The sequence below is a fragment of the Ipomoea nil genome, unplaced genomic scaffold (assembly GCF_001879475.1).
Source record: "Ipomoea nil cultivar Tokyo-kokei standard unplaced genomic scaffold, Asagao_1.1 scaffold3195, whole genome shotgun sequence".
Classification (NCBI taxonomy): Eukaryota; Viridiplantae; Streptophyta; class Magnoliopsida; order Solanales; family Convolvulaceae; genus Ipomoea; species Ipomoea nil.
The window spans coordinates 664,606-685,696 of NW_017619623.1; the positions used below are offsets into that span (position 1 = coordinate 664,606).

General features: G+C 39.7%; 1 protein-coding gene and 1 long non-coding RNA gene across 3 annotated transcripts in view; one reads left to right on the forward strand and one right to left on the reverse strand.

Moving 5' to 3' along the window:
• Positions 1–21,091, forward strand: part of LOC109168207 (random slug protein 5-like) — a 34,967-nt gene that overhangs the window by 2,288 nt on the left and 11,588 nt on the right. For both annotated transcript variants that reach the window (XM_019317253.1, XM_019317252.1), the window contains exons 3-4: positions 16,393–16,429; positions 16,528–16,633. In XM_019317253.1, the coding sequence (XP_019172798.1) occupies positions 16,393–16,429; positions 16,528–16,633 (143 nt within the window). The remainder of the gene's footprint in view (positions 1–16,392; positions 16,430–16,527; positions 16,634–21,091) is intronic.
• LOC109168209 lies at positions 7–17,191 on the reverse strand. The gene is made up of 3 exons (XR_002052020.1): positions 17,181–17,191; positions 2,760–2,762; positions 7–133 (listed from the first exon to the last, which is right to left on the reverse strand). It is a non-coding gene; the product is annotated as an uncharacterized LOC109168209 (long non-coding RNA).

The following is a 21,091-nucleotide window of genomic DNA, read 5'->3' on the forward strand; positions in this document are numbered from 1 at the left end:
GGATGAGAACTGTATGAATAGTATTGATGAGATAATTACAAAGATACAGATTACAGGTATATATACAATGAGAGATCACATGGACACTAGGATAGAGAGTCATAATCTAACTCAAATACATAGAGTCTTAATACTACCTCCCTCTCAAACACAGGGTAAACTAGTAACATGTAGCTTGTCCCTTAAAGAAGAAAAAAAAAATTAGCACCAGGCAGAACCTTAGTAAAAATATCAGCAAGTTGATCTTTGGTTGAAAGAAAATTGACTTGAATATCTCTAGAAGCAACTCTATCTCTAACAAAATGATAATCAATCTCCACATATTTGGTATGAGCATGGAAAATCGGATTTGCAGATTAGAGAAAGTCTTTCATTCAGTTCTAACAGAAACCAATTACAAAAGATAATAATACGATACAACTCTAACAACTCCTATCAAATAGACTAACCTAGTGAACTGATTATACACCACACAATTATACATTACAATATAATAATAAAGTAACGCTAGCATGTAACATAATAATAATACTATTCACACACCCCCTCAAGCGCAAGGTTGATGCGCCAAAACATTGAACTTGTCCCGTAGCAGAACAAACCTCGGACCCGGTAGCGGTTTGGTGAAGATATCCGCTAGCTGATCATTAGTAGAGACAAAATTAACAAGAAAGTCCCCGGCAGCCACCTTGTCACGGACGAAATGGAAATCAATTTCTACGTGCTTAGTCCGAGCATGAAACACCGGATTGGCACACAGATAGGTAGCCCCAAGATTGTCACACCATAAAGTCGCCGGTTATCTGGAGTGTAACCCAAGCTCTCGGAGCAGCGAGACGACCCACGTTACCTCAGCAGACACATCAGCTAGAGCTTTGTACTCAGCTTCAGTAGACGACCTAGCCACAGTACGCTGTTTCCTGGACAGCCAAGAAATTAAGTTCGAACCCAAGTAAACAGCATAACCACTGGTAAACCATCTTCCTGTCAATGGGACAATCCTCCCAGTCAGAGTCTGAGAACGCATGGATTGCAGCAGAAGATGAAGGTTCCAATCGTAAACCATAATCGATAGTACCCTTAATGTAGCGTAACACACGCTTAACCAAGCCCCAGTGATCCACAGTCGGTGCATGCATAAACTGACATAAGCGGTTCACCGCAAAAGACAAATCCAGACGGGTAATAGTCAAGTATTGGAGAGCCCCTACGATGCGTCGATATTGCGTTGGATTGTCAAATAGCTCATCAGAAGGAGTTACTGGCTGAGTGACGGCAGCGGGTGTGGCAAGCGGCTTGCAGTCCACTATCCCATAACGACCAAGGAGATCAGTCATGTACCGCTTCTGTGATAGAATAACACCTGATCCAGCCGGAATGGTCTCAATACCTAAGAAAAAACTCGGTGTGCCCAGATCACGAATTTTGAAGGCAGTGGACAGGCGTTGCAACATAGAGGAAACCAGGGTTGAATCCGTACCCATCATGATGATATCGTCAACATAAACGAGCATAAAAACTCTGGACCCTCCTGAAGAGTAATAGAAGAGTGACACATCTGTTTTCGAAGCACAAAACCCAAGAGAAAGTAAGAAATCATGGAGTTGCTTAAACCAGGCACGGAGAGCCTGTTTCAGACCATATAGAGACCGTTGTATGTGACAGACGTGTTCCGGATAAGTCGGGTTTTCATAACCTGGAGGTTGCTTCATATACACAGTTTCTTCCAGATGGCCATTTAGGAAGGCATTGTGGACGTCCAACCGACGTAATGTCCACCCATTGGACATAGCAAGAGAAAACAGCATGCGGACGGTTGTTGGTTTTACAACCGGACTGTACGTGTCAAAGAAATCCTCCCCTGCTACTTGATTAAACCCTTTGGCAACTAACCGGGCTTTGTATCGTTCAACCGAGCCATCAGCTGTGCATTTGGTCCTAAAAAACCATTTACACCCTATGATGTTCATGTGGGGTTGTGGTGGGACCAAGCGCTACGTGTGATTGTGTAATAAGGCGTTGAACTCCATATCCATGGCCTCACGCCACTGCGGGTGTCCCACTGCTTGGGAATAGCACGTGGGGTCTGTAGTTACAGTTAGAGCCTGCAAGGGCTCATTAGTACCCCGAGTCATGTGGCGAAGCCGCATAACATGCCCTCGTTCCTGAGGCCGGGCACGGACCCTTCTAGGGCGGCCCCTGACTCCCCTGGTTGCGTGTCGCTCTTCAATTGCCAAGGGTGGCGTTTCACATGCTAGAGGTGTGGGTTCAGGCCCAGGGTCCGGTGGGTTTGGGCCTGGAACTATCACTGTCGGAGATAGACGAGGCACAATAGGCCCAGCAGCCCAAGGTACAGATGCTGACGTAGAGACTGTATTCGGAGTTCCTGTAGAAAATGGAAAAACAGACTCGTCAAATCGGACATGACGACAGACATAGGTTTTTCCACTTATTGGATCAACACATCTGTATCCCCTAAAGGACAACGGGTAACCTAAGAAGACACATGGTGCTGAACGGTACTCTATCTTGTGCCGATTGTAAGGGCGACGATAGGGATAGCACCAACAGCTGAAGACTCGTAGAAACATGTATGGAGGTTGTGTTTCGTAGACACGAAAATAAGGACTTTCAAAGTTGATTGCCGAGGATGGCAGATAATTGATTAAACAAGTCGCCGTTTCAAAGGCGTAGTCCCAGTATTGGACGGGTACATTGCCTTCGGCGAGTAAAGCGAGAAACAATATGCCTGTTACGACGTTCTACTCGGCCATTTTGTTCATGTGTGTATGCACATGATTGACGGTGGTTTATGCCCAGTGTTTGGAATATATTATGTAACTTACGATACTCACCCCCCAAATCCGATTGGATAGATTTGATAGAACGCGAAAATTGGCGGTGTACCAACACATGGAACGACTCAAACAATTTATAGATGTCTGATTTTACCCGTAATGGATAAAACCAGCAAAACCTGGAGTAGTCATCTACAAATAATAGGAAATAGCGATAACCAGTACTAGAGATTACAGGTGCAGGTCCCCAAATATCAGTAAATAATAAATCTAGTACATTTGAGCTAGAATTCGGAACCCTATCTAATTTCAAGCGCGATGACTTTCCAAGGTGGCATGCGACACATGATTCTTTTGGCTTGGTTTTATTTGACGTGACCGGACATGTCTGCAACACTTTATTTAACACGACATTATGCGGGTGGCCCAGCCTGTTGTGCCAGATAGTGGGAGTAGCCCGGGAACTGACGAACGCAAAATGAGACTGATCCACCGGGAGTTTGTACAAGCCACCCGCCGTGCAACCCTTAATGAGAACCGCCTTGGTTTGAGAGTCCTTCACAAAAAAGCAATTACTGTGAAATTCAAAGAACACTTTATTCTCATTGGTAAACTTGTGAACAAACAATAACGGAACTGACAGATTTGGCACACGTAATATATTGGATAAATTTAAAGGGTGAGATTTGGATGGGATTGATGCGTGACCAATACGTGAAATCACCAAACCTGCGCCATTACCGACTCGTAGCACATCCGGCCCGCCATACTCCTCGGATTGGACCATCATGCTAGCATCGGGCGTGGCATGTGCTGTGGCCCCAGTATTCGGGTACCATCCATCCATTGGTGCGGACGTAGACGCCGACGGCGCTTCACCGGAGACAGCCATGTGAGCCTGCGCCGGCGGTTGTGTAGTGTACCTTTTAAAACAATACACGGCCGTGTGGCTGTGGGAGCGGAAAATTTGACACCGCGGGTTGCCACGACCACCTCGTCCGCCACGATTTTGACCACCTCGCCCATTGCGCACGCCTCGCCAATTCTGACCGTGAGACTACCGGCCTCCATCATATTGCGCTCCGCGACCCCGGCTTGCGTACATGGCTGTCGGAGAAGCCACCATCTCTCCCGTGGGATAATCATCAACCAGAATAAATTCGTTTGCCTGCAAAAAATTGGAGAGATGGGATAGCGTGACTGGATTGCCGGAGGCGGTGATGGATGCTGCCATCGCCTTGAGTTCCGTCCAGAGACCTCGGAACACGTACAGATTCTGTTCAATTAGCGAGAGTGGTCTGCCGGCTTGCACTAAGGATTCAACCAAAAATTCCGCACGCCCCAAGTACTCTGTAGTGGTGGAATTACCTTGCCGCAAAGCCTGGAATTGGCCAAGCAAATTTAGGCAACTTGCCTGACTGGACGAACCGAGGGCAGTCGAGATGGACGCCCAGACCTGCGTGGATGTCTCTCGCCCGAGCGCCAGGTGTATGACTTCGTCAGCCATGGAGGAGATGAGCAGCGACAAAAGGGACTGGTCTTGCTGTACCCATGCCTTGTACGCTGGGTTTGGTTAGGAGACGTCGGCGGGAGCGCACATCGATGACTCGCCGGAAGTAGGAGTGACGGCGACGATCTCCGGAGGACACGGAATGCTGCCGTCGATGTACCCCAACAGATCTTGTCCTCACAGAAACGGAATTAATTGGGCTCGCCAAAATAAAAAATTCATGTTCGTCAGTTTCATGGATATGTAGTGATGGGCACCTGCGAGTGGGCACATGTATGTAGCACAAAGATAGTCACACCATAATTTGGGAATAGAAATATTGGCAACATTAATCTCATGCAAAAATGATAAAATCCAGATTACCTCAGCATAGACATCTGCTAGAGCTTTATACTTAGCCTCAGTAGAAGATCTAGCAACAGTTCTTTGTTTCTTACAAACCCAAGATACAAGATTAGATCCAAGAAACACAGCATAACCACTAGTTGACTTAAGGTCTTTAGGACAGCCAGCACAATCAGAATAAGAAAAAGCATGCAAATCTCTAGACACTGACTTCTTTATACACAGATCATAAGTAATAGTTCCCTTAACATACCTCAATACTCGTTTTAGTTGTTCCCAATGTGAAATTCTAGGAGCATGCATATGTTGACAAAGTTGATTGACTGCAAAGGACAGGTCTGGGCGTGTGACCGTGAGGTACTGTAGTGCCCTGACTAAACTCCTGTACTAAGTAGGATCATCATACAAATATGCACTAAAAGGAACAGATTTCGAGACAGGAATAGGAGTAGCTAGAGATTTACAGTCTGTCATACCAGCACGTTTTTTAAAAAATCTTTCATGTATCTCTACTGGGAAAGTAACATCCCATCATCACCGTGAGGTACTGTAGTGCCCCACCTAATCTTAAATGTAGTGGATAATTTTGTTAGTAGCACATTCACTAGATTCTGATCACTCCCCATCACAAGTATATCATCAACATAAACCAATATATACACAAAGGCAGAATCCTGTGAATAATGAAATAATGACACATCCGTCTTTGAAGCTTTAAACCCAACTGACAGCAGAAACTTGTGTAGGTGATTAAACTAAGCTCTAGGAGTTTAATCCATACAAAGAATATTTTAAAAGACAAACATGATCATGGACTTGTGTATCAAATAACCAGGTGGCTGACGCATATAGACAGTTTAATTATAATTCCCATTTAAAATCACATTATGAACATCAAGTTTTCTAATGATCCAACCAGAAGATAAAGCCAACGATAAAAGTAACCTGACAGTAGTGGGTTTTACCACCGGGTTGAATATATCGAAGAAGTCTTGTCCAGGTACTTGATTGAACCCTTTAGCTACTAATCTGGCCTTGTGCTTCTCAATCGAACCATCAACCTTCCTTTAAGTACGAAAGACCCATTACACCCAATAACATTCATATCTGACTGAGAAGGAACTAGGCACCATGTCTGATTCTGAAGAAGTGCATTGAACTATTGATCCATTGCCTCACGCCATTCCAGATACTTAACTATCTATGTATAACAAGTGGGTTCAGTAGGGCAAACCTGTGTCGTCAGAACCATATGAGGAGCTTGGGACTAACTCCGAGTGGCCATGGCGTGAGTGCGTGTGGTAGGCTTAGTAGACCGCCAACGTGGACGGCCACGGGGCCGTGCAGTGGCTACCGCCGATGTAGCTGGAGGCTGCTGTACGGACTGGTCTAGTATGACAACCACATCACTGGTGGGGCGAAGAACAAATTCGGCCCATGGGAGAGTTTACGTAGCCGGAGGTGCCTGCAAAATATTCTTAGTAGCAAAAGGGAAAATCGCCTCATCAAACCGAACATGCCTGCACACATATATCTTATTAGTCTGTAAGTCCATGCACCTATATCCCCGAAAAGAGTCAGGATAACCTAAGAAGACACAAGGAAACGATCTGTAGGACATTTTGTGACGATTGTATGGGCTTAAATGAGGATAACATAGACAACCAAATACACGAAGAAAGGAATAGGATAGAGGGGACTTATGCAGTATAAGAACACGCTTAACTATGTAATATAAGTAGTAGTTCTATTCTTTTTGGATTTTTGGGTATGTGTATGAATATAAAGAACAAGATAGTGGGGTATGCCTTCTCGGCTTGTAAACTAGCTTCTCACTAGTTTACTTAGATTGAATGCTTCTCACAAACAACCTAAACACTCATTGCAATTCTCATGCAAAGAAAAAGAGAGAAAATCTCATTTCATTTCAAAAATTACAAGCTGATTTGAACCATTGGGTGATGGGGTTTTTATAGGAAAAATCAGGGATTTAAAAATATAAAATATTCTAGGTTTCATTCCCTAACTATGAAGTAAATAATTAAAAATTACAAGTTGCAAAATAAACCTCCCCTCCCCCTTTTTTGCATATGAAATCTGATTGTTGTATGTTGATTTTTCTTCAAAACTTTGCTATCTTTCACATGGGTTTGTCATAAGCATTTAATGCTTTGTCTCCTTGAGTAAGCTAGTTGCTTGAGATGCTTGCTTGAGCTACTTGGTTGATGACAAGCAAGGAGGTGAGGGAGCAGCTAGGTAGTGAAGAAGTTTCACAAACAAGTAGGTGAATCACTAAGCAAGTAGGTGAATCATCAAGCTAGTAGGTGAATCACACTCCTTAAGCTAGTAGCTCTCTTCAAAAGTCTTGATGTGAAGGCAATTGAATAGAATTGTTTCTCTAGATTGATCTCCTTCTTCATAAAAAGCTGTTGTATTCCAATTTGCTTGCACAAAAGTGTTAAATGCCTCTTGAATCTTTTTTGACTTGGAACTTGTTGTTGGGCCACTAGAGACTTTCATGAGATCATTTGCTTGTTGTCTTTGGGTCTCATCCTCCTCCCCCTCTTGAAAAAGATTCGTCCCCGAATATGAAAATTCAAATGGAGATAAATCAGCAACTTTGAAGGTAGAAGAAACATTATGCTCACCTCGAAGATCTAATTTGTATGCATTGTCATTGATTCTTTCAAGCACTTTGAAAGGTCTATCTCCTCGAGGCATCAACTTGGACTTGCACTGGTTTGGAAACCTATTTTTGTTGTAGTGTATCCAAAGCCAATCTCCGGGTTTAAAAATTGTAGCCTTGCGTCCTTTGTTGGCCTTTTGAGCGTATTGCTCATTTTTCTTTTCAATTTGAGCTCGAACCTTGGAGTGAAAGTTACGAATCCCTTGAGATATCTTAACAGCATCCACATTCTATTAAGTGTCATAGTATATCATTTCTGTAGTAGTGACACATTCCCTATCATTCATATGTAAGGGAATCAAATCTAAGGGAGTTAATGGATTAAACCATAAGCAACCTCAAATGGTGACATGTTTGTAGTGGAATGTATAGCTCAGTTATAAGCAAACTCCACATATGGTAAGCTTTCTTCCCATGACTTTAGGTTCTTTTTAATGACTACCCTTAGAAGTTGTGTTAGAGTTTTATTCACAACTTCGATTTGGCCATATGTTTGTGGATAACAAGCAGCAGAGTACATAAGTTTTGTATCAAGCTTTCCCCAAAGTATTCGCCAAAAATGGCTTAGAAACTTGGAATCACGATCAGATACGATGGTACGTGGAATCCCATGTAAACGCACTACCTCCTTGAAGAATAAATCGGCAATATGAGAGGTATTGTTAGTTTCGAGACAACCAATAAAATGAGCCATTTTACTAAATCGATCAACAACAACATAGATTGAGTCATGGCCCCTTCTGCTTCTAGGTAACCCTACTATAAAATCCATAGATAAATCAGTCCATGGTTCCTTCGGAACAGGTAATAGTGTGTATAACCCTTGTGGCAGAGATTGTGATTTAGCTTGTTTGCAAGTAACACATTTGCTAACAAACATTTCCGCATCCCTTCTCAGCTTGGGCCAAAAGAAGTGTTCATTTAGGATTACATAAGTTTTAGTCACACCAAAGTGACCCATTAATCCACCACTATGTGCTTCCTTAATGGACATTTCCCTTAAAGAACAATTTGGCACATACAATCTGTTTTCTTTGAACAAATATCCATCAAGTAGATAGTATTTGCCAATTGGAGTTGTAGAGCATGCTATGTATTTTTCTGCAAAATCAACATCATTACTATACAATCCTTTGAGAAATTCAAAACCAAGTAATTTGGCTTGTAATGATGAAAGTAAAACATAACTTCGAGATAGAGCATCAACCACTTGGTTTTCCTTACCTTTCTTATACTTGATAACATAGGGGAATGCTTCAATAAGCTCAAGCCATTTTGCATGTCGCTTGTATAACTTACCTTGCCCCCTAAGGTGTTTGAGTGCCTCATGGTTGGAGTGTATAACAAACTCTTTAAACCACAGATAATGCTCCCAAGTTTCAAGAGTTCTTACAAGTGCATATAACTCATTGTCATAAGTAGAGTAATTAAGTGTAGGACCACCTAATTTCTCACTAAAGTAGGCAATAGGGCGCCCTTCTTGCATAAGAACGGCTCCAATACCTATCCCAGATGCATCACACTCAATTTCAAAAGTTTTATCAAAGTTAGGTAATGCAAGTACCTGAGCAGAACACAATTTTTCCTTAAGACTTTGAAAGGCTTGTTCTTGTTTAGGACCCCATTCAAATTTAACATCCTTTTTTACAAGTTCATTCAACGGGGCTGCAATTGAAATAAAGTCCTTAACAAATCTCCGATAGAAACTGGCAAGGCCATGGAAACTATGGACTTCAGTTCCTGTTTTTGGTGTTGGCCAATCTCGAATTGCTTGTATCTTGGTCTTGTCCACTTCAATGCCTTTAGAACTTACTATAAAACCAAGAAAAACAACACTTTCCACACCAAAATAGCATTTCTCAAGGTTAGCATACAATTTTTCTCTTCTTAAAACAAGAAAGACTGCTTTAAGATGTATTATATGCTCTTGAGGGTCTCTACTGTGAATGAGAATATCATCAAAATATACAACAACAAATTTCCCAATAAAATTCCTAAGAACATGATTCATCAATCTCATGAACATGCTAGGGGTGTTTGTTAATCCAAATGGCATAACTAACCATTCATAGAGACCATTTTTCATCTTGAAGGCAGTTTTCCATTCATCACCCTTTTGCATTCTGATTTGATGATAACCTCTTCTTAGATCTATTTTACTGAAAATTTTAGCTCCATGCAATTCATCAAGCATATCATCTAACCTAGGAATGGGATGGCGATACTTTACCGTGATGTTATTGATTGCACGGCAATCAACACACATTCGCAACGTGCCATCTTTCTTTGGTACAAGTAGTACGGGAACAACACATGGGCTTAGACTTTCTTTGATGAATCCAACTTGCAATAACTCATCAACTTGACGTTGAATCTCCTTAGCCTCATCGGGATTGGTGCGATAGGCCTGTCTATTAGGCAAACTTGCTCTAGGTATGAGATCAATTTGATGTTCAATCCCACGAATTGGAGGTAACCCCTTTGGTAATTCTTCAAGAAAGACATCTGCAAATTCAGAAGCCAGGATAGAAACATCAGAAGGGATAGTTTCATTTTTAATAACATTTAGACAAAACTCAATAGGGTAAAGCAAGAAAACTCCCTCTCTCCATCTTAAGGCTTGCTCCACTCCTCTTTTTGTAATGAGCAAGTTACGAGATGATTGCGTAGTGTCCTTTCTCATCCCTTCTTTCCTTTCCTTCCCTTCTTCTCATGAGCTAAGGCCTTTTGTTTTACACTAGTGGTTTCCTTCATGGACATGGCCTCTTTTTCCTTCTGGGCAAGTTCTTCTCTCAACTTTTTGGATTGCACTTGGATGTTGTACACTTCCTTTGGTGCTAGTGGCGCCAAAGTGTACTTCTTACCTCCCTTATGAATGGTGTACTTGTTTGTCTTACCATGGTGTAAGGTGTCTCGATCATATTGCCATGGTCGACCCAGTAAGATGTGACAAACATGCATTGGGATTATATCACACAACACATCATCTTGATATTTCCCAATGGAAATAGAAATGAGGGCTTGCTTGTCTACCTTGAGTTCACCATCATCATTAAGCCATTGCAGCTTATATGGTTGAGGATGTTTGACTGTTAGTATTTTCATTGCATTAACTACATTCTCACTGACCACATTGGTACAACTCCCTCCATCAATGATGAAACTAAATGTAGCACCAGGAATCTTGCATTTGCCATAGAAGACGTTATCTCGTTGTTCTTCTTGATCTAGGACAACAAGAATGCTCAAGGCTTTGTGGACTACACAGTTGAAATGTAGAGTATCATCTTCTTGCACATCTTCTTCAGAATGTTCAACTTTTTGTCTTTCTTCTATTGGCTCCAACTCTTCATCTTCAGATTCACTTGTGGACATGTATTCTCGCTCATCTTTGCCAGTGGTGAGAATTTTTTTGGTGTTGGGGCATTCTCGATCATAATGTCCTCGACCTTGACACCTATAACATGTCCCACTACTAACCTTTTCTTTTGAGCCTTCTTGGAACTTCCCCTTATCTCTTGGGTCATTTTTATTTTCCTCTTGAATGTGGGATGATTGAGAGTACTCTTTTTGTGTCCTCAGTTGATAAGAGTTGTTTGTGGCTCTCCTTGGTTGATCCCATCGAGAAGACATAGATGATTTGCTTCCCCTTTCGGATCTTAGTTCATCTTCAACTTTCGAAGCAACTCGAACCAACTTGTCTACATCATCAAATTCTTGGTTGCAGAGTTTTCTTCAAATATCACGGTTGAGCCCTTCAAGAATACGAGCTATGGTGGTCTCGTCATCTTCTTGGATGTTTGCTCGTGCCTTTAATCCCTCCATCCCCTTGTAGAACTCACGAACAAGCTTGTTGCCTTGTTTGAGTTCTTGTAATTTCCTACGCATATCACAATAGAAATTACTAGGCACAAACTTCCTCCTCATCTCCCTCTTAAGCTCTGCCCATATCTCTATAGGGTCATCATGGTCTTCTAGGCGCCTACGACTAAGTTGTTTCCACCACAATTTTGCAAAATCTTTTAGGGATGTTATGGCTGTCTTAAACTTCTTATCCTCCCCAAAGTTATGTAGTCCAAAAATATCATCCACTTCATCTACCCAATTTAAGAAAACTTCTGGTTCATCATCTCCATTAAAAGCAGGCATTTCCATTTTTAAAGAGCTAAGATTATTATCTACCATTTCTTCCGCATATCTCCTAGGGAGCATGCGGGGTAAACTATTATGTCTAGCTACTTCCCTACCCCTCCTTACTTCTTGGTTTCTTCCCTCATGATTTTGTACTCCCTCATTTTCAACTCTAACCCTTTGATTTCCATTTTAATGTTTTGCAGCCATTACTAAGGTCTCTCATCATGTTCATCATTGCTTCTATTTGGGCACAAATATTGCTTTGTTCACTAGTACTAGCCATACCTGCAATTCTTTAAAGTATAAAACACTAAAATAAGGTGTTAGTAAATAAAAAAGGAAATATTCACACCCTCACAATTTTCTTTACATATATATTTTTTTCACTCCCCTCGCTGGCAACCTCACTAACCTTTTTCCAGAAGTGTTAGTTATTGTCATCTTGGTCCTTAACAAAGCTTAGAACTCGCAAGAGTTGTATCCACCACAAATAGCAAACCCAATAGTTGTAGAGTGTGAGTCTAGTAAGCACGAAGGTGGAAAATAATATCTAAGGAGTGATGTAGAAACTAACACAGAGTGTGTCTGAAACTGACACATGTGGCTTTTTGTGAATTAGAAGAAAGATAATAGAAAGAAACAATGCATAAAAGATTTCAAGTAATGCAATTTAAACTAAATATCAAACCAACCTTATCCTCCTTTTTTTTTTTGTTTTTTGTTTTTTTTTTGTTTTTTGTTTAATCCCCCTTTAAATAAGGAAAATTCGTGGTAAAGTAAAAACACAATAGTAGAAGATAAAAGAAGCCTGATGGTATCTACCTTTTATATGGTCACCAAGTTAAATGCTATAAGTAATACATATAATATGCCAGATGGTATCTACCTTTTATAAGGTCACCAAATCAAAGGCTATAAATAGGAGCTGATGATTTAACCAAAATCAGAATTGTTTAAGAGTCGACGGTAATCCAATCAATACTCTTAACAAAACCGATGGTGTAACCGAAACAAGACTCCTTATAGGAAAACAACAAAAAAAAAAATGCAAGGAACAAGGGAAAAGGAAATAGAACAACAGTAAAGATAGGAAGGATAGAATTAAAGCTAAACAAGAATAAGGGAAAAGAAATATAAACAACAGTAAATATGAAACTTAAGATAGAAATGATAGAATGATGCAAAAGGAACTTGGCTCTGATACCAAACTGACGAGTACGCGGGTTGCTTCTCACAACAAGTTCACACCCATGGAATCACTCCAGAACCTTTCGTGTCCTATATAGGATCTTACCTTGTAGACTCTTGGATTTTGAGATCCCGAACTCTACAATTGCCTCGCCTAACTAACCAATGATCTTCCCAACCCTTAGATGATTAAGCAAGGCTAAGAACTAGACTCAGGAATCTAGCACTTGAGATAAGAAATAAGAACAAACTTAACTATGTAATATAAGTAGTAGTTCTATTCTTTCTGGGATTTTTGGGTATGTGTATGAATATAAAGAACAAGATAGTGGGGTATGCCTTCTCGGCTTGTAAACTAGCTTCTCACTAGCTTATTTAGATTGAATGCTTCTCACAAACAACCTAAACACTCAATGCAATTCTCATGCAAAGAAAAAAAGAGAGAAAATCTCATTTCATTTAAAAAGTTACAAGCTGATTTGAACCATTGGGTGATGGGGGTTTTATAGGGTAAAATAAGGGATTTAAAAATATAAAATATTCTAGGTTTCATTCCTTAACTATAAAGTAAATAATTAAAAATTACAAGTTGCAAAATAAACTCCCCCCCCCCCCCCCCACCCTTTTTGCGTATGAAATCTGATTATTGTAGGCTGATTTTTCTTCAAAACTTTGCTATCTTTCACATGGGTTTGTCATAAGCATTTAATGCTTTGTCTCCTTGAGTAAGCTAGTTGCTTGAGGTGCTTGCTTGAGCTACTTGGTTAGTGACAAGCAAGGAGGTGAGTGAGCAGCTAGGCAGTGAAAAAGCTTCACAAACAAGTAGGTGAATCACCAAGCAAGTGGGTGATTCATCAAGGAAGTCGGTGAGTTCTTGGAGTGTAACTTGCTGCCCACGCATGGCCAGTGAAGTTGTTAGTGACTGGAACTTCGACCGTAGACACATGTCGATCGACGAGCGCAAGATCCTTTATCACCACCTGAGCTCACCCTATGTAATTTGCAACCAAGGAATCTCCTTGTCGAAGGGCCTGAAGCTAACCAAGAAGATTGAGCGACCTAGCCCGTGAAATCGACGCCAAAGCATGCTCGATAGCGTCCCACACGGCTTTGACATCCTGCGACCTATTGCGAGCGGCATCACCTCCTCGGACAGCGGGGAGATGAGCATGGAAAGAAAGTCATGGCGCACCCATGCGACACACGCCGAGTTGATCTGCAGTGGGAAGGAAGGCCGGCGGACAGGGGTTCGTTGGATCCATCGATAAACCCCATAAAATCATGACCATGGAGGAACGGAACAACCTGAGTCCTCCAAAATAAAAAATTCTTGTATGTCAGTTTGATATTGATAAAGTGGTGTGAGGTGGATAGTGAATGTACGACTGTAGTAACCGATGAAACAGTAGTGACATTTGATCGAGACGGTCCGTTCAGAGGAATTAACAAATCCGTCAGCCATGGGAACGATAAACCTTAGCTAGATGATACAGATGAGAACTGTATGAATTGTATTGAATGAGATAATTACAAAGATACAGATTACAGGTATATATGTAATGAGAGAATCACAGGGAGACTAGGATAGAGAGTCATAATCTAACTCAAATACATAGAATTTTAATATGACTCATCTCAAGAAGAAAAAAAAAAAGAACAGAAAAAACAAAAACAAAAATAAAAAATAGAAAACAAAAAATAAAATAAAATAGAAGTAGCCAGTTAAAAGTGATTTGTTACTAATTTGTTATACCAAGGATAATGTGGTCCAATGGTATTCAGTTATTCTCTTAAGTGGGGGTGATAGGTTTGAGCCTTAATGGGGGCGATTAGTAGTTTGGGTATCCCTTTCCCTTATAATAATAATAATAAAAAAAAAGTGATTTGTTACTGGATACTCATTTTTATTCCCCACTTCAGGTAAAATTTGTACTCAGCATTAGAGAACAAATAATTTTTCTCTTTATAGAACATTGGCACATTCTTAATTAAGGGAAAAATGAGTTTTTTGTCACCAAGTATTCTCAGCTGGTAGTTACTTTAGTCGTTAATTTTTTGTCTCTATAATATATATATACCCGTAACTTTTTAAATAAGTTACACTTTTAATGCTTTGAGCAACAAAACAATGCCGGCCTAGGGTTCTTTTAGTATATGGGTATATTAATAATTTATTATATTTGTTCTTTATAACCCTCTTTAATTTTGATATTTTATTTTCAAAGTAGATAACTTGATTTTAATAGGTTCGTGTAGGGGAGAAAATGAGGGCAATATACCATAATTGAAGAGAGAAATTTAAAGAATGAGGTTGCTAATTTTTTTATTTTTTATTTTTTGCATATAAAATATTGAAGCTAAAGAAGCTATAAACAAGAAAAATAAAAATAAAATATTAAAATATTTATGTGCTAAATAAAACACTAGCGTAATTTAATCTCTTATTACTCCAATGATTACAAAATTGTAACTTATTTGAAAAGTTAGAGGTATATTACAATGACAAAAAATTAATAACTGAAACTAGTATGGAATACTTGAAGAACTAAAAATGCAATATCTTCCTTAATTAATTAAGAAAAATGAATAGTCACTAAGTACCTAATGTTAGTAAATACTCCGTATTAGGTTATTAGTTTAATGTCGTCAGTTGGGTTTAACGGTAGCTTATTTAGTCGATTATCGCATCAAAACGACGTCGTTTTGTTTAATGAAAAGAAACGGCATTCGTTTTCCGTTGTTTCGCACCCTTTCACAAAAAGTAACTCTGTTATTCAGTTTCATTTTGTATGCATTGTAGTTTCAGTTCAACACAACTACAGTTTCATTTCAATATAACTACAGTTTCATTTCAATATAACTACAGCTTCATTGTACAATATGCACTCAAATATGTGAAATGTTATTCAGTTTCATTTTATACACTGCAGTTTCATTTCACTACAACTACAGTATCATTTTGATATAACTGCAGTTTCATTTGATATTATAAAAATAATACGTGAGGCAGTGTCAGTTTAGATATACTGTAGTGTCAGTTGCTAATTAACATACAAAAAAATGCGCGCTCCGTTAAAACTAACGGCGCACCGTTTCTTTACTTAAAGAAACGACGCCGTTTTGACCACGGTGCATGTACACCGCGGTCCACGATATAACGACCCCTTATCACTACTCCCGTTGTTATACAGTGGACTACGGTCCGTACAACACTATGTGGATCATGGTCTAATACGATTGTCAAATGAAATTGTAGTAGAGTTAAAATGATACTTTAGTGTTGTCAAAATGAAATTAGTGTGTGTGAAAAATGAAACTAAAAAACAGAGCTCATAATATATAATGTCAAAATAATGGTAATAGAACAAAAATGATACTTTAGTGTTGTTATAATAAATAAAACTAGTATGTATGCATAGAAATTGACACTACAAAACAAAACAGTATTGCCAAAGGCCTTGTAATCAAGCGGCATAGCTTTGAATTCTCAAATGAGAGGTCTCAGGTTCGAACCTAATGCACAGATACTACGTGCTAAAAAAGTCAATAGCATTAAAAAAATATTGTCAAATGAAATTAAAGTGTAACTAAAATGATAATTGTTACAACATCATTTTGCTTTTTATGGTTGCTACATAAATCATGGTTCATAGTAAAATTTGTCCCACTACTCGGCACCGACATCATAACTCGGTCATCTTTAACGTTAATCTTGTTTAATTTGGTTTCAGGTTTTGTAGTTTTTGCTTTTGACAAAGTTTGTGCAAGGTAAGTTATAATTATATAGGAGCATCGATCCCTGTTTGAATAAAAGATTATTGTTTTTTTTTTTTATTGTTTTTATGCACTTGGGATTTGATTTGTAGGTTATTAGCAGGCAACGAGGAGTTTATGATGATTTTAGATCTTCAAGGATATGGGTATTCCAACAGTGATGTCCGTGGATATATTGGAGTTCTATCCATTCTTCAGGTTTATCTCTCACCTACAATAATCATTTGTTTCCATGCGTTATATTATTTGGGGAGTTATATTATTTGGGGAAGCTCTAGACAACTTGAACTTTATCTAAAAAGTTAATTAGGTGTTCAGATTTTTTAAAGTTGTCAAAATTTTTGTGATCAAGTGGCATGAGTTGATTCTTCCAAATGAGAGATCATGGGTTCGAACTTCAGTGGAGGCGATATTGACTTGTTGGGTTTCAGTAGGTTGAGAAAGTATATATGAACAGATACTAGCGTAAAAACCGAAACCGGTTAGTGATATATATGAACAGATACTACATGTAATAGTGTCAAAAGCCCAAAAAAAAGCCCAAAAATCGGTATATGAACAGATACTACATGTAATAGTGTCAAAAGCCCAAAAATCGGTTCTGGTGCCAATTAGTAGGTTGAGAAAGTGCCCAAAAATCGGTTCTGGTGCCGATTAGTAGGTTGAGAAAGTGCCCAAAAACCGGTTCTGGTGCCGATTAGTAGGTTGAGAAAGTATGTGATGACATGTGATAGCAGAAACCAACTGGTTCTGGTGCCGATTAGTAGGTTGAGAAAGTGCCCAAAAACCAGTTCTGGTGCCGATTAGTAGGTTGAGAAAGTATGTGATGACATGTGATAGCAGAAACCGGTTAGTGATATATATGAACAGATACTAATAGTGTCAAAAGTCCAAAAACCGGTTAGTGATATATATGAACAGATACTACATGTAATAGTGTCAAAAGCCCAAAAACCGGTTCTGGTGCCGATTAGTAGGTTGAGAAAGTATGTGATGACATGCGATAGCAGAAACCGGTTAGTGATATATATGAACAGATACTACATGTAATAGTTTCAGAAGCCCAAAAACCAGTGCCGATTAGTAGGTTGAGAAAGTATATATGAACATATGAACAGATACTACATGTAATAGTGTCAGAAGCAGGTCACTAGGGTTCCCTAGACCGATGCCGATTGCTATAGAAAAAGGCCAAAAACTAGTTAGTGATGACCTGTGACAGCAGGTCACTAGGGTTCCCGAGACTAGTGTCGATTGCTATTGAAAAAGGGCTTCCTTCAAATGGTCGCCTCCCTGGAGAAAGGTGACCAAGTTTTGGTCGCCTTCTCTGTAGAGGCGACTAGAACTAGCTAGTCGCCTTTCCAGAGAGACGCGACCAAAACTAGTCGCTTCTTCGAAGAAGACGACAAAAAATGGTTGCTAGAGAAAGCGATCGACACCGGCGGTTGATTTTTTATCGGAAATGGTGCCAGAACCTTAGTGACCTAGATCACAGGTCACTAACTGATATTTAGGCTTCATTGCACCAAAATAAAATGTTCATGGGTTTAATTAAAACTTTAAAGAGTTTAGACACCTAATTGACTTTTCAAGTAAAGTTTTATGACCTATTTGACCATTTCCCCTATTATTTATTGGGAATATGGTTAAATAAACTTTCAAATTATATGTCAAATAGTAATTGAGTAGGGATGGCAACGGGACGGGGAGTATACTCCCTGTCCCCGTCCCCGAAACCCCGACCCCGTCCCCCGCTGGGAATTGAAAATAGTCCTCATCCGCACCACCGCGGGAAATTAGGTGGGCCCCGTCCTCGGTAACTCGTTGTCAAAATTTTAAAGTATTGTAATTTTTAATTTTAAAAACTAAATTATATATATATATATATATATATATATATATATATATATATATATATATATATATATATATTTTTTTTTTCATATGTAGTTATTAGGCCTCTAAACCATTAAACATTTTAATTAGATATCTCAATTTATTAAATTGGTACCTTTGAGTCAATTGATCGGTTACCAAAAGGTAATTGGTTAATTAAAAAATATTTTCCTGGACGAAAAAAGCTGTCGACTTCTGTGTCCACGATCGGTTTTTTCATCTAGATGACAGAGGGATCATGATCACCCATTTACCCTCTTATTAAAACGAGTGTAAAATCTTGAGATAGAATTATATTTTTCAATTATTAAAGATGAAATATATAAAATAATAAATATATAATACTACTATCAACGTAAATATAAATAAATATATAATATACTATCAAAGTAAATATATCTTTTAAAATAGTAAATAGATAGGGCGACAAAGGATCACCTTGTCTGAGTCCTCGCGAGGGAAAAACCTGTCCACCATTGACACCATTAATCATTATATTATAAGAGACAGTAGTAACACATTTCATTATCAATTCCACCCATCCCTCTGCAAAACCCATAGCTTTCAACATGTTACGCAAAAAAGGCTACTCCATACGATCATAGGCCTTAGCCATGTCTAACTTCAAAGCCCCTAGCCTACCTTTGCACACTGCTTCCTATTCAACCTTTGCTGCAACTAAAATATTATCAGTAATAAGCTTGCAGGGATAGTAGCACTCTGGGATTCAGAAATCACACAACCCAATAGAGGTTTCATCCTATTTGCAATCATTTTGGCCATGACTTTATAAACAACATTACAAAGGGCAATAGGCCTTAAATTAGATACCAACTATGGGTTCTTCTTCTTGGGTATTATGACCACATTAGTGTCATTGAGACAATCAGGGAAAATACAAGTATGCAAACAATTCAAAACAAAAGCCGAAAAATCCCTCCCCACCACATCCCAGAAATGTTGATAAAAGCTAGGATTCATCCCATCAGGCCTTGGGGCCTTATCAGGAAACATAGAAAACAACACAGATTTCACCTCTTTCTCCATTAAAAGGTGGGGAAGCATCTCATTCTGATTCTGAGAGACACAAGGCATAACAGAACTAAAGAAGCCTTCACCACACGTGGACCCATTACTAGTTCTAAAAATATCCTCAAAGTAACTCAAAACCATAGACTTCACCCCTTCTCCTTCCACCCAAACCCATTCACTATCTTTGAGTTTAGAGATAGTATTCTTCTTCCAAAAAGGCTGAACCCCAACCCTAAGGGCTAGAGATAGTATTCTTACGTTTACGGGCAGAAGCATACCTGTGATAAAGCTTAGTATTCGCATCAACACCTCATAACCAGTGTTGCTTGGCTCGCTGCCTCCAAAATATATTCTCCTGGGCCTCTAGACGACATAGTTGGGTTTCCAGTCTTTGAAATTCTGATAAGGAAGTCGAGTCTATACATCTTTTAAGCTTAAGTTGATTTACTCGTAAGATCTTGATTTGTCTCCCAAAGTTATTAAAATGATCCCATCCCCACTCCATGAGACGATTACAACATGTCTAAATACAATCCAACAAATCCCCTCCCTACCTATCACGCCATGCCTCATCCACCACCCTACGACACCCCTCATCAAGCAACCAAGCCATCTCAAATGGAAACCCACGCTTGGGCACACCCCCTATCTCACGGTTTATAGACCCCAAGGAAAAGAGCTGAGTGATCTGAGGTGCGAGCTAGAATGATGACTACCTTAAATTTCTCAAGCATCGAACACCAGTCCCCAGTTACAACCACTTTGTCAAGTCTATCTTTCACCCAGGCTTCAGTACCCATCCTACCAAGTATAAGGGTAACCCACCATTTGAACTTGCACAAGGCCACAATTATCCAAAGATTCACCAAATCCATGAAGGAGACCCTCAGGGTGAGGAACCCTTCCTCGTTTTTCATGCTGATACAGAAGATCGTTAAAGTCTTTTACAACCACCCATGGTAAGGAAGAACAAGATGCTAGAGACCTAAGTAAATCTCATGAATCTCTTCTCCTACTCTGCTCCAGGAAACCATAGAAGCAAGTCATGCGCCATGGCTAGAACCCAGAATGGCTAACAGTAACATTCACGTAGTTTCTAGAGAAACTCAACAAAATAGCTATATTTTTCCTCTTCCATAGAAATGCTAATCCACCACTCAACATTACACTGTCAACATAGAACAAGTCCTCAAAAACAAGAATAATACAAAGACGCTCAGCATGCAACCTACCCACCTTAGTCTCCATCAAGAACACAAAATCAGGCTTCTTACAAGACACCATGTCCACCACCTCACGAACTGTACGTGGATTGCCCAAGCCACGACAGTTCCAACTAAGGACACTCATGATGACGAGCGGGTCTAGGAGCCAGAACCCACCATGCACAAGTTTGTTGAGACATCGGCCATAGCCACATCACCCCCTCCACATTTATCTTCATTCACAACCCCATCCATCAAGACCTCCTTACGCCGTTTAGCCACTGCCACAATACTGCCATCTCCTAACTCAGCTAAAACCGCCACACCATTCCCCTTATCACCCTACTCCGCCACCTCGACCTTACAAGGATGACCACCTGCCAGAATGATAAGAGGTCAAAAGATGGGAGTTTGAAGTCCCGAGTTTTTATCGTTCTCAAAGGATGACAAATTTAGAAGTGTTAAATTGGTTTGAGTTAAGGAATAAGATCCATGCTAATCACATAAATGTTCACGCAAGCTT